The sequence below is a fragment of the Triticum dicoccoides genome, chromosome 2B (genome assembly GCF_002162155.2).
Source record: "Triticum dicoccoides isolate Atlit2015 ecotype Zavitan chromosome 2B, WEW_v2.0, whole genome shotgun sequence".
Lineage (NCBI taxonomy): Eukaryota > Viridiplantae > Streptophyta > Magnoliopsida > Poales > Poaceae > Triticum > Triticum dicoccoides.
Genome location: NC_041383.1, coordinates 47,481,330 through 47,493,653, shown reverse-complemented (window position 1 = coordinate 47,493,653; position 12,324 = coordinate 47,481,330). Strand labels below are relative to the sequence as shown.

At 47.1% G+C, this 12,324-nt stretch overlaps 1 protein-coding gene across 1 annotated transcript; it reads right to left on the bottom strand.

Moving 5' to 3' along the window:
- Positions 1-10,254: 10,254 nt before the first annotated feature.
- Positions 10,255-11,224, bottom strand: LOC119367057 (proline-rich protein 4-like). Its single transcript, XM_037632688.1, has 2 exons — positions 11,083-11,224; positions 10,255-10,998 (listed from the first exon to the last, which is right to left on the bottom strand). The coding sequence occupies exons 1-2, from the start codon at positions 11,222-11,224 to the stop codon at positions 10,505-10,507; spliced, it is 636 nt and encodes a 211-aa protein (XP_037488585.1). The 3' UTR covers positions 10,255-10,504.
- Between the last annotated feature and the right edge of the window lie 1,100 nt (positions 11,225-12,324).

Below are 12,324 nucleotides of genomic sequence, written 5' to 3'. Positions count from 1 at the left end.
ATACTTGACATTGGCAAAGCTCTAGCAAATGAACTACACGATCTTTGTGCTATGCTTAGGATTGGGTCTTGTCCATCACATCATTCTCCTAATGATGTGATCCCGTTATCAACGACATCCAATGTCCATAGCCAGGAAACCATGACTATCTGTTGATCACAACGAGCTAGTCAACTAGAGGCTCACTAGGGACATATTGTGGTCTATGTATTCACACGTGTATTACGATTTCCGGATAATACAGTTATAGCATGAATAAAAGACAATTATCATGAACAAGGAAATATAATAATAATACTTTTATTATTGCCTCTAGGGCATATTTCCAACAGTCTCCCACTTGCACTAGAGTCAATAATCTAGTTCACATCGCCATGTGATTAACACTTACAGGTCACATCGCCATGTGACTAATACCCAAGAGTTTACTAGAGTCAGTAGTCTAGTTCACATCACTATGTTATTAACACTCAATGAGTTTTATGTTTGATCATGTTGCTTGTGAGAGAGGTTTTAGTCAACGGGTCTGAACCTTTCAGATCTGTGTGTGCTTTACAAATCTCTATGTCATCTCCTAGATGCAGCTACCACGCTCTATTTGGAGCTATTCCAAACAACTGTTCTACTTGGAGCTATTCTAAATTATTGCTCCATTATATGTATCCGGTCTCTCTACTCAGAGCTATCCGGATAGGTGTCAAGCTTGCATCGTCGTAACCTTTACGACGAACTCTTTTACCACCTCCATAATCGAGAAAATTCCTTAGTCCACTAGTTACTAAGGATAACTTTGACTGCTGTCCTGTGAGCCATTCTTGGATCACTCTTGTACCCCTTGACTGACTCATGGCAAGGCACACTTCAGGTGCGGTACACAGCATAGCATACTGAGGAGCCTACGTCTTAAGCATAGGGGACGACCTTCGTCCTTTCTCTCTATTCTGCCGTGGTCGAGCTTTAAGTCTTAACTTCGTACCTTACAACTCAGGCAAGAACTCCTTCTTTGACTGGTCCATCTTGAACACCTTCAAGATCATGTCAAGGTATGTGCTCATTTGAAAGTACCATTAAGCGTTTTGATCTATTCTTATAGATCTTGATGCTCAATGTTCAAGTAGCTTAATCCAGGCTTTCCATTGAAAAACACTTTCAAAATAACCCTATATGCTTTCCAGAAATTCTACGTCATTTCTGATCAACAATATGTCAACAACATATACTCATCAGAAATTCTATAGTGCTCCCACTCACTTCTTTGGAAATACAAGTTTCTCATAAACTTTGTATAAATCCAAAATCTTTGATCATCTCATCAAAGCGTACATTCCAACTCCGAGATGCTTTACTCCAGTCCTTAGAAGGATCGCTGGAGCTAGCATACCTTTCAGCATCCTTAGGATCGACAAAACTTTTCTGATTGTATTGCATACAACCTTTCCTTACGAAAACTAGTAAGGAAACTTGTCTTGACATCCATCTGCCAGATTTCATAAATGTAGCTAATGCTAACATGATTCCGACGGACTTTAAGTATCGCTACGAGTGAGAAAATCTCATCGTAGTCAACTCCTTGAACTTGTGAAAAACTTTTCGCCACAAGTCGAGTTTCATGGACGGTGACATTACCATCCACGTCCGTCTTCTTCTTAAAGATCCATTTATCTTAATGGCTTGCCGATCATCGGGCAAGTCCACCAAAGTCCATGGATCCGTTCTCGGATTTTATGGCCTCAAGCCATTTATCGGAATCCGGGCCCACCATCGCTTGTCCATAGCTCGTAGGTTCATTGTTGTCTAGCAACATGACCTTCAAGACAGGATCACCTTACCACCCCGAAGTAGTACGTGTCCTTGTCGTCCTACGAGGTTTGGTAGTGACTTGATCCGAAGTTTCATGATCAATATCATAAGCTTCCAATTCAATTGGTGTAGGTGCCACAGGAACAACTCCCTGTGCCCTGTCACTCACTAGTTGAAGAGACGGTTCAATAACCTCATCAAGTCTCCACCATCCTCCCACTCAATTCTTTCGAGAGAAACTTTTCCTCGAGAAAGGACCCGATTCTAGAAACAATCCATATTGCTTTCGGATCTGAATTAGGAGGTATACCCAACTGTTTTGGGTTTCCTATGAAGATGCATTTTATCCGCTTTGGGTTCGAGCTTATCAACCTGAAACTTTTTCATATAAGTGTCGCAGCCCCAAACTTTTAAGAAACGACAACTTAGGTTTCTCTAAACCATAATTCATACGGTGTCATCTCATCGGAATTACGTGGTGCCCTATTTAAAGTGAATGTGGTTGTCTCTAATGCCTAACCCATGAACGATAGTGGTAATTCGATAAGAGACATCATGGTACGCACCATATCCAATAGGGTGCAACTATGATGTTCGGACACACCATCACATTATGGTTTTCCAGGCGGTATTAATTGCGAAACAATTTCCACAATGTCTTAATTGTGTGCCAAAACTCGTAACTCAGATATTCATCTCTATGATCATATCATAGACATTTTATCCTCTTGTCACAATGATCTGCTACTTCACTCTGAAATTACTTGAACCATTCAATAATTCAGACTTGTGTTTCATCAAGTAAATATACTCAACATTTACTCGAATCATCTGTGAAGTAAGAACATAATGATATTCACTGCATGCCTCAGCACTCATTCGACTGCACACATCAAAATGTGTTACTTCCAACAAGTTGCTATCTTGTTCCATCTTACTGAAAATGAGGCTTTTCAGTCATCTTGCCCATGTGGTATGATTTGCATATCTCAAGTGATTCAAAATCAAGTGAGTCCGAACGATCCATTTGCATGGAGTTTCTTCATGCATATACACCAATAGACATGGTTCGCATGTCTCAAACTTTTCAAAAACGAGTGAGTCCAAAGATCCATCAACATGGAGCTTCTTCATGCGTTTTATACCGATATGACTTACGTGGCAGTGCCACAAATAGGTGGTACTATCATTACTATCTTTTGGCATGAACATGTGTATCACTACGATCGAGATTTCAATGAACCATTCATTTTAGGTGCAAGACCATTGAAGGTATTATTCAAATAAATAGAGTAACCATTATTCTCTTTAAATGAATAACCGTATTGCGATAGACATAATCCAATCATGTCTATGCTCAACGCAAACACCAAATCTCGATGGTAGAGGGAGCATGCGATGCTTGATCATATCAACATTGGAAACACTTCCAACACATATCGTCAGCTCACCTTTAGCTAGTCTCCGTTTATGCCGTAGCTTTTATTTCGAGTTACTAACACTTAGCAACCGAACCGGTATCTTATACCCTGGTGCTACTAGGAGTACTAGTAAAGTACACATTAACATAATGTATATCCAATATACTTCTATCGACCTTGCCAGCCTTCTCATCTACCAAGTATCTAGGGTAATTCTGCTCTAGTGACTGTTCCCCTTATTACAGAAGCACTTAGTCTCGGGTTTGGGTTCAACCTTGGGTTTCTTCACTGGAGCAGCAGCTGATTTGCCGTTTCATGAAGTATCCCTTCTTGCCCTTGCCCTTCTTGAAACTAGTGGTTTCACCAACCATCAACAATTGATGCTCCTTCTTTATTTCTACTTTCGCGGTGTCAAACATCGTGAATACCTCAAGGATCATCTTATTTATCCCTGATATGTTATAGTTCATCACGAAGCTCTAGCAGCTCGGTGGCAATGACTTTGGAGAAACATCACTATCTCATTTGGAAGATCAACTCCCACTCAATTCAAGTGATTGTTGCACTCAGACAATCTGAGCACAAGCTCAACGATTGAGATTTTCTCCCTTAGTTTGCAGGCTAAGAGAATCGTCGGAGGTCTTATACCTCTTGACGTGAGCACGAGCCTGAAATCCCAATTTCAGCCCTCGAAACATCTCATATGTTCCGCGATGTTTCGAAAACGTCTTTGGTGCCTCTACTTAAACCATTTAACTGAACTATCACGTAGTTATCAAAATGTGTATGTTCGATGTTCGAAACATCCACAAACGACGTTTGGGGTTCAGCACACTGAGCAGTGCATTAAGGACATAAGCTTTCTACTGTTCGCATAATCGCTACTATCAACTTTCAACTATATTTTCTCTAGGAACATATCTAAAACAGTAGAACTAAAGCGCGAGCTACGACATAATTTGCAAAAGGTCTTTTGACTATGTTCAGGATAATTAAGTTCATCTTATGAACTCCCACTCAGATAGACATCCCTCTGGTCATCTAAGTGATTACATGATCCGAGTCAACTAGGCCGTGTCCGATCATCACGTGAGACGGACTAGTCATCATCAGTGAACATCTTCATGTTGATCGTATCTACTATACGACTCATGCTCGACCTTTCGGTCTCCGTGTTCCGAGGCCATGTCTGTACATGCTAGGCTCGTCAAGTTAACCCTAAGTGTTTTCGCTGTGTAAAACTGTCTTACACCCGTTGTATGTGAACGTAAGAATCCATCACACCCGATCATCACGTGGTGCTTAGAAGCGACGAACTGTAGCAACGGTGCACAGTTAGGGGAGAACACTTCTTGAAATTTTGTAAGGGACCATCTTATTTACTACCGTCGTCCTAAGCAAACAAGATGCATAAACATGATAAACATCACATGCAATCAAATAGTGACATGATATGGCCAATATCATTTTGCTCCTTTTGATCTTCATCTTCGGGGCTCCATGATCATCATCGTCACCAGCACGACACCATGATCTTCATCATCATGATCTCCATCATCGTGTCTTCATGAAGTTGTCACGCCAACGACTACTTCTACTTCTATGACTAACGCGTTTAGCAATAAAGTAAAGTAGTTTACATGGCGTTCTTCAATGACACGCAGGTCATACAATAAATAAAGACAACTCCTATGGCTCCTGCCGGTTGTCATACTCATCGACATGCAAGTCGTGAATCCTATTACAAGAACATGATCAATCTCATACATCACATATCATTCATCACATTCTTCTTGGCCATATCACATCACATAGCATACCCTGCAAAAACAAGTTAGACGTCCTCTAATTGTTGTTGCATGTTTTACGTGGCTGCTATGGGTTTCTAGCAAGAACGTTTCTTACCTACGCAAGACCACAACGTGATATGCCAATTGCTATTTACCCTTCATAAGGACCCTTTTCATCGAATCCGTTCCGACTAAAGTGGGAGAGACTCGCACCCGCTAGCCACCTTATGCACCAAGTGCATGTCAATCGGTGGAACCTGTCTCACGTAAGAGTACGTGTAAGGTCGGTCCGGGCCGCTTCATCCCACAATACCGTCGAAACAAGATTGGACTAGTAACGGTAAGCATATTGAACAACATCAACACCCACAACTACTTTGTGTTCTACTCGTGCAAAGAATCTACGCAATAGACCTAGCTCATGATGCCACTGTTGGGGAACGTAGCAGAAATTCAAAAAAATTCCTACGTAACACCAAGATCTATCTATGGAGAGACCAGCAACGAGTAGAAAGGAGAGTGCATCTACATACCCTTGTAGATCGCTAAGCGGAAGCGTTCAAGTGAACGGGGTTGATGGAGTCGTACTCGTCGTGATTCAGATCACCGATGATCAAGTGCCGAACGGACGGCACCTCCGCGTTCAACACACGTACAGCCCGGTGACGTCTCCCACGCCTTGATCCAGCAAGGAGAGAGGGAGAGGTTGAGGAAGACTCCATCCAGCAGCAGCACAACGGCGTGGTGGTGGTGGAGGAGCGTGGCAATCCCGCAGGGCTTCGCCAAGCACCATGGGAGAAGAGGAGGAGGGAGAGGGGCAGGGCTGCACCAACGAGAGATCAAATCGCGTGTTATGGGCAGCCCCATGCCTCAATATATAGGGGGGAAGGGGGCTATGCCCCCTTTAGGGTTTTCCCACCCCCTAGGGGCGGCGGCCAGCCCTAGATGGGTTTTGGGGTGCGGCCAAGGAGGGGGGAGGAGTCCATCCTCCCCAAGGCACCTCGGAGGTGCCTTCCCCCTTGAGGACTCTTCCCTCTAGGGTTCCCTAGGCGCATGGGCCTCTTGGGGCTGGTGCCCTTGGCCCATGTAGGCCAAGGCGCACCCCCTACAGCCCATGTGGCCCCCCGGGGCAGGTGGCCCCCCGGGGCAGGTGGCCCCACCCGGTGGGCCCCCGGGACCCTTCCGGTGGTCCCGGTACAATACCGATGACCCCGAAACTTGTCCCGATGGCCGAAACAGGACTTCCTATATATAAATCTTTACCTCCGGACCATTCCGGAACTCCTCGTGACGTCCGGGATCTCATCCGGGACTCCGAACAACATTCGGTAACCATATACAAGCTTCCTTTATAACCCTAGCGTCATCGAACCTTAAGTGTGTAGACCCTACGGGTTCGGGAGACATGCATACATGACCGAGACGTTCTCCGGTCAATAACCAACAGCGGGATCTGGATACCCATGTTGGCTCCCACATGTTCCACGATGATCTCATCGGATGAACCACGATGTCAAGGACTCAATCGATCCCGTATACAATTCCCTTTGTCTAGCGGTATTTTACTTGCCCGAGATTCGATCGTCGGTATACCGATACCTTGTTCAATCTCGTTACCGGCAAGTCACTTTACTCGTTCCGTAACACATCATCCCGTGATCAACTCCTTGGTCACATTGCGCATATGATGATGTCCTACCGAGTGGGCCCAGAGATACCTCTCCGTTTACACGGAGTGACAAATCCCAGTCTCGATCCGTACAAAACAATAGATACTTTCGGAGATACCTGTAGTGCACCTTTATAGTCACCCAGTTACGTTGTGACGTTTGATACACCCAAAGCACTCCTACGGTATCCAGGAGTTACACGATCTCATGGTCAAAGGAAGAGATACTTGACATTGGCAAAGCTCTAGCAAACGAACTACACGATCTTTGTGCTATGCTTAGGATTGGGTCTTGTCCATCACATCATTCTCCTAATGATGTGATCCCGTTATCAACGACATCCAATGTCCATAGCCAGGAAACCATGACTATCTGTTGATCACAACGAGCTAGTCAACTAGAGGCTCACTAGGGACATATTGTGGTCTATGTATTCACACGTGTATTACGATTTCCGGATAATACAGTTATAGCATGAATAAAAGACAATTATCATGAACAAGGAAATATAATAATAATACTTTTATTATTGCCTCTAGGGCATATTTCCAACAGTTGCCACGTGTGGTCCAACTATAGTTGCCATGTATGGTTACACATAGTTGCTATGTGTGTGTTTACTTGGTTGCCACGTACGCGCAACTGCAGTTGCCATCTACCAACAAATCCTAGTTGTTATGTGTGTTTACCTAGTTGCCGCATACGTGCAACTGCAGTTGTCATCTATCACCGTACGAGCGTTCTGTGGGCGAAGAGCAGTTCACCCACAAGCGCGTGGGCTGGTTGGTGACTGTGTGGGCGGGAACTGGTTCGCCCACATGGCGCAACTGGTAACTGCACGCAGCGGGTCGGGTGGGCGAGTGCTCTAACGCCCACACAACACACTATGCCTACGTGGCACTCAGATTCCATTAGGATTCATGCAAAACAGAATCAAGATGGATCAAGATGTGTGTGCGATGTGCAAATATGCCACACGTGTGGACGTTATCATTTGGATTTTTAGGCAATACACACTTTATTGATTGCTCAAACCAAGGTTTACATGAATTACAGCGGGATCATAAGGGTTTTCCTAACATTCATGACGACCAACATCTAAACCAACAGTGTGTTTTGCAAGGGTATGGGCCTCAAAGTTAAAATTGTGCGCTTATAAACTGAAGAACATTTATGGAACTGAATCCTTCGGTCCCTGAATTCTCTGTTAATTGCTCCATAGACTCCAATTGCTCCTTGTTGTATGTCATTTTTCACCACCGTTTGAGAAGCAGGAGCAACTACAATTTTTGAAAGAAAAGGATCCTCCGCCAAAGCTAGGCCCTCTCGGCAGGCTAGCGCTTCCAGAATTGCTAGCTGCTTCGCTAATTCCCTTCACAACGACGGCCGATGCACCAATGTAGACGTCTTGATCTATCTGCATATGGCAGCAGCCGCGCCCTTCTGTCCAAGTGGTACTGGTTGTTTGGTCTTTACCTGTTTGGGCCAGATATACCCGTCTGTGTACTTGAGCTGGACCAGGCCATAGCTCTGGTACCCACTCACAATTTCTTTCTAGTTTGATTGAATCACTTAGATATGCAATAACTAAAGCACATGTAGATGTGCCCTAGATAAACCTGTTCCAAATTAGTCCGCTCTCAAGCGTGGACCAGTGGCTAGCATTCTCTTTTTGACGTGAATGCCATGAGTTGTCCATCACAAAATCCATTTGCACATTAGCCTGAATTTCAGTCCACATATCTGAAAATCGACTAAAACTAATGATGGTCACAAAAAACTACGGAATGCATGGCAAAACCATTGTCATCGTCATACCCAATCATCCATCAACTCGAACGAGCTTCAGTAATTCCATTGGCTCAAGGGGAGTGCAGTTTTTTGTAGCTCATCCTTCGTGGTACCTGCTATCGTAGCCATCCATTCTGTGCTCACTTCCATGTGGATGTGTGCATCGATGGAAAATTAGCAACTGGCGCCAGCTCTCAAATCTTAATCTCCTGCCGCTAGGACTAGTAGGGACTGTAACTGATGTGACGTTCTTTTTGTCCATCTCCCGTCAGACTGAGACATAGTGCAGACCCCTCTCTCTTTTTGCATGCAGCGCATCTTTCTCTCGTGAACTTTACATGCAACTCTCTCTCTTTTTTTCTTCTGTCTTTCGATAAAGTGTGCTCTCTAAGAGCATATCCAGCCGTTGGCCCCCCAGAGGGCTCGAAAAATCACCACCTGGGGGCGACCCAGTGAAAAAATCGGCTTGGGGCCGTTCGGGTTCCCAGCCGCCGGCCCCAGGGTCGCCCCAGAAGACGTTCAACTACATCAACCACGTTAAATAACGCTTCCGCTTTCGGTCTACGAGGGTATGTGGACACACTCTCCTCTCTTGCTGCTATGCATCACCTAGATAGATCTTGTGTGATGGTAGGATTTTTTTTTTAAAATTACCACGTTCCCCAACACCGGGATGTTGGCCTCGAAGAGCAAGTACGCCTCCCACTCGTGAAGCGAGCGGCGGCCGAAGCAGTTGGCCGCCGCCCCATCGTCGGGGAACCGTTCAGTCATCATTGCGGGTGGGCACGGGGAGAGAGGCAGAGCCCGGCAGCCGCGCGCGGGGGGAGAGGCTGAGCTCGGCGGCGGGTATGGGCGGGTGTGGCCAGAGGCGAGGGAGAGGCGTTGTTTTTATAGCTGGGCGCCGTGTGTACGCATGGCGGGAGGGGGGGCATCGCCGTGCCGCCCGTGAGGAATCAATGGAAGGCTGACCGGCGGCAGCCTTGGCATTGATTCCCCGCGGGAAACCGAGGCGTTGTGAGGACTACGAGGCGAGTGTCGCTTACTCGGCGGGCCCGCAGTGCGTTCGCGCCAAAATCGCTCGTCCCGGTGCCTCTGGGAGCCCCCCAGCGCGCCGGATTTGGTTTGGGTACGCCGGCGCCAATTTCAGCCCAAATCGGCGAAAAACAGGATCCAGGGGCGCGACTGGGCCGATATTTGGGCGTCGGCACGAAAAAATAGCCTGGGAGGGCCTATTGGCGGCGTGGCTGGAGATGCTCTAAAGATGTCAAATAAAAATTCTAAAAGTCACTTCCTCGAATAAGAAATCACTATTACTCAATGCACATGGGACGAAGGGGTGGAGATAAAACATTCTCCATGCAAACCCCTCTCTTTCTCCCGGTTGGACAAAGATTCCTTCATGTACCCATTCTCTTCTCTCTCCTATCATATTTCGGCCTGCATGTGTTGCATGTTCATCGGTAAAAGTTCAGGAGAGTAAACAGTGTTATGTACAGTGCAAAGCTGCTGCATGAGAGCAACTGTTGCATGTGAGCCTGTGAATTCTTGACCAGCTTTGGACACCCATTGAGACTGAGCCACGAGGAGACTAGCATACAGGCCTAGCTTGCTTTTGATTATTGTTTGGCTGCAACGGATGGGACAATGCCTACAAATGACACTGCATCAAACAAGTGCATGCTTGTGACGGTGCTTTCCTGCACAAATCGCGACACAAAACGAATGGTGTAGATAAGAGGGGCCGTGGAGGCCGAGCTAGGAAGGAACTTTGCGTTGGCTCAAATGGACTTGATTACATTACTTGATTCACAGTAACTTCTTATACACAAGTTCCTCACAAATGTTATTCTGAACTCTCGACTATGCAGTGCAGATACTAAAACGTGGTAGCGAATGGCAGAAGACCACCAAAGAATACCCACGCGGCTACGCAAGCAACTGATGATAAATAGTAACGTCGATCACTCACTGACACTGATCATGTAACCGGTGATGAGATTTTGGTGCTTAGCCGGACAGTGGCAGACCAGACTCAGTGGTGGCCGTGGTATCCACCACCGCCGCCGCCGCCATAGGTGGGCGTGGGAGGGACGGGGTGGTAGTCCGGCTGGGGCTGCGGCTTGGGCTCGGGTTTGGGCACGGGGCCATAGTCCGGGTGGGGCTGGGGCTTGGGCTCCGGCTTGGGCAGCATGGGCTTCTTGTGGTGGAAGTGCTCGATGATGTGCTTCTTGATCGGCCCACACAGGGTCATGGACGCACACTCAAGCGACGCAGCGGACGGCGTGGCAGTGTTGGCGCCGGCCATGATGCCGAAGGTGGTGCCCTCGGACACCGGCACGATCATGGATGGCTCCTGGCCGGAGCACGGCGCGTTGGAGGCAGCGCTGTGGAGCTGCGCGACGCAGTCGGCGCCATGGAGGTCGGCAGCCAGGGGCACGCTGAAGGCGCCGGTGCGGTCCAGGGCACCCACCGCCTTGCTCTCGTAGTCGCGGTGGACGTTCTTGCACTTGATCGCCACCTGAAGATCTGTTGTGCATTCATGGCAGAACAATAGTGAGCAGAGCACCATCATGCATTCATGCATTTACACTGTAGCTAGCTAGCGCTTACCCTTGAAGGCTTCCTCGGCCTTCAAGTTCTTCCTGGTGCAGTCGGCGCACTTGACCTGGCCGACCACGACGGACGCTGCCTCGGCATTGGCGACCGCGATTGCCAGCAGGACGCCGAGGACGAGCGCTCTCGAAACTGCCATGTCTGAGTTAATGGATGGATGATGGGTCGGCTGAGTGGCACTGTGGTTTATATAGGCGTCCGCATTGAGATCGACACAGCTCGATGGATGATCTGGCTGCATGCTGTCCAAGGGTGGCCGGCAGCCCGACACAATGATGCCTGACAATGAGAGACCGGCTAATTCGCCGAAATTTCAGATGGCGAATTGAAAACTCGATTGATTCTGCATGCATCGATCATCGATTTGTTCCACCTCGTCATTACTCAGTTGGTGATCGAGATCAAAATTGCTAAACTGGTCGGTGATCGACTTTTGGCCGGTGGTCGATCACGTCGTTGTTGTTGCAGAAACTGACCCGCCGAGCGAGAGAGAGGGAAGGAGGAAGATCGGATCGCGAGGAGGATGAAGTCTGACAGAGTGTTTTTCGCTGCTGAACTGCTTGCGGCCTTTTCAGGTGTTTCTGTTATTTATGCAGAGCTCAAAACGAGTTGCCGAATACAAAGGAGATCACGCCCACGCACACCTAGCCTACTGATCGTGCCATCCCATGATGCTAAGTTTGCGCGAGCAACTACGCCGCCGCCAAATCCGCTGCATCTCCACGCCATCCCATGGAAGCGGTCTTGCCGGCGCTTAACTGAACTAACTGAAGAAAAACAGAAAACTGAACCGGACGTGGACATGCACACGCTTCCGGCCACTTATTCAGCTAATGCAACTTAGTGTAAAACTGATACTAGCAACTAGGATTATACTTCAAATCACCCCCTAATCCTGTTGCTCTCACTTGACCTGAGTGATCCCAAGTATGCACTGGAGTTCTGTGAACTTTGCACGCCCAAGAGACTTAGTCAGTATATCAGCCAACTGATATTCAGTTCGGACGTGCTCAACCTCCACTTTTCTTTCTTCAACACATTCCCTGATGTAGTGGTACCTCAAGTCAATGTGTTTGCTCCTCTCATGGTGCACGGGATTCTTGCTTAGCTCAATTGCTGATTTGTTGTCGATCTTGAGCTGTACCTTTTGCTTCTCTGTTCCAAGCATTTCTGAAACTAACCCTCTGAGCCAAACAGCTTGTGTGGCCGTTGTAGCTGCTGCTATATATTCAGCCTCAC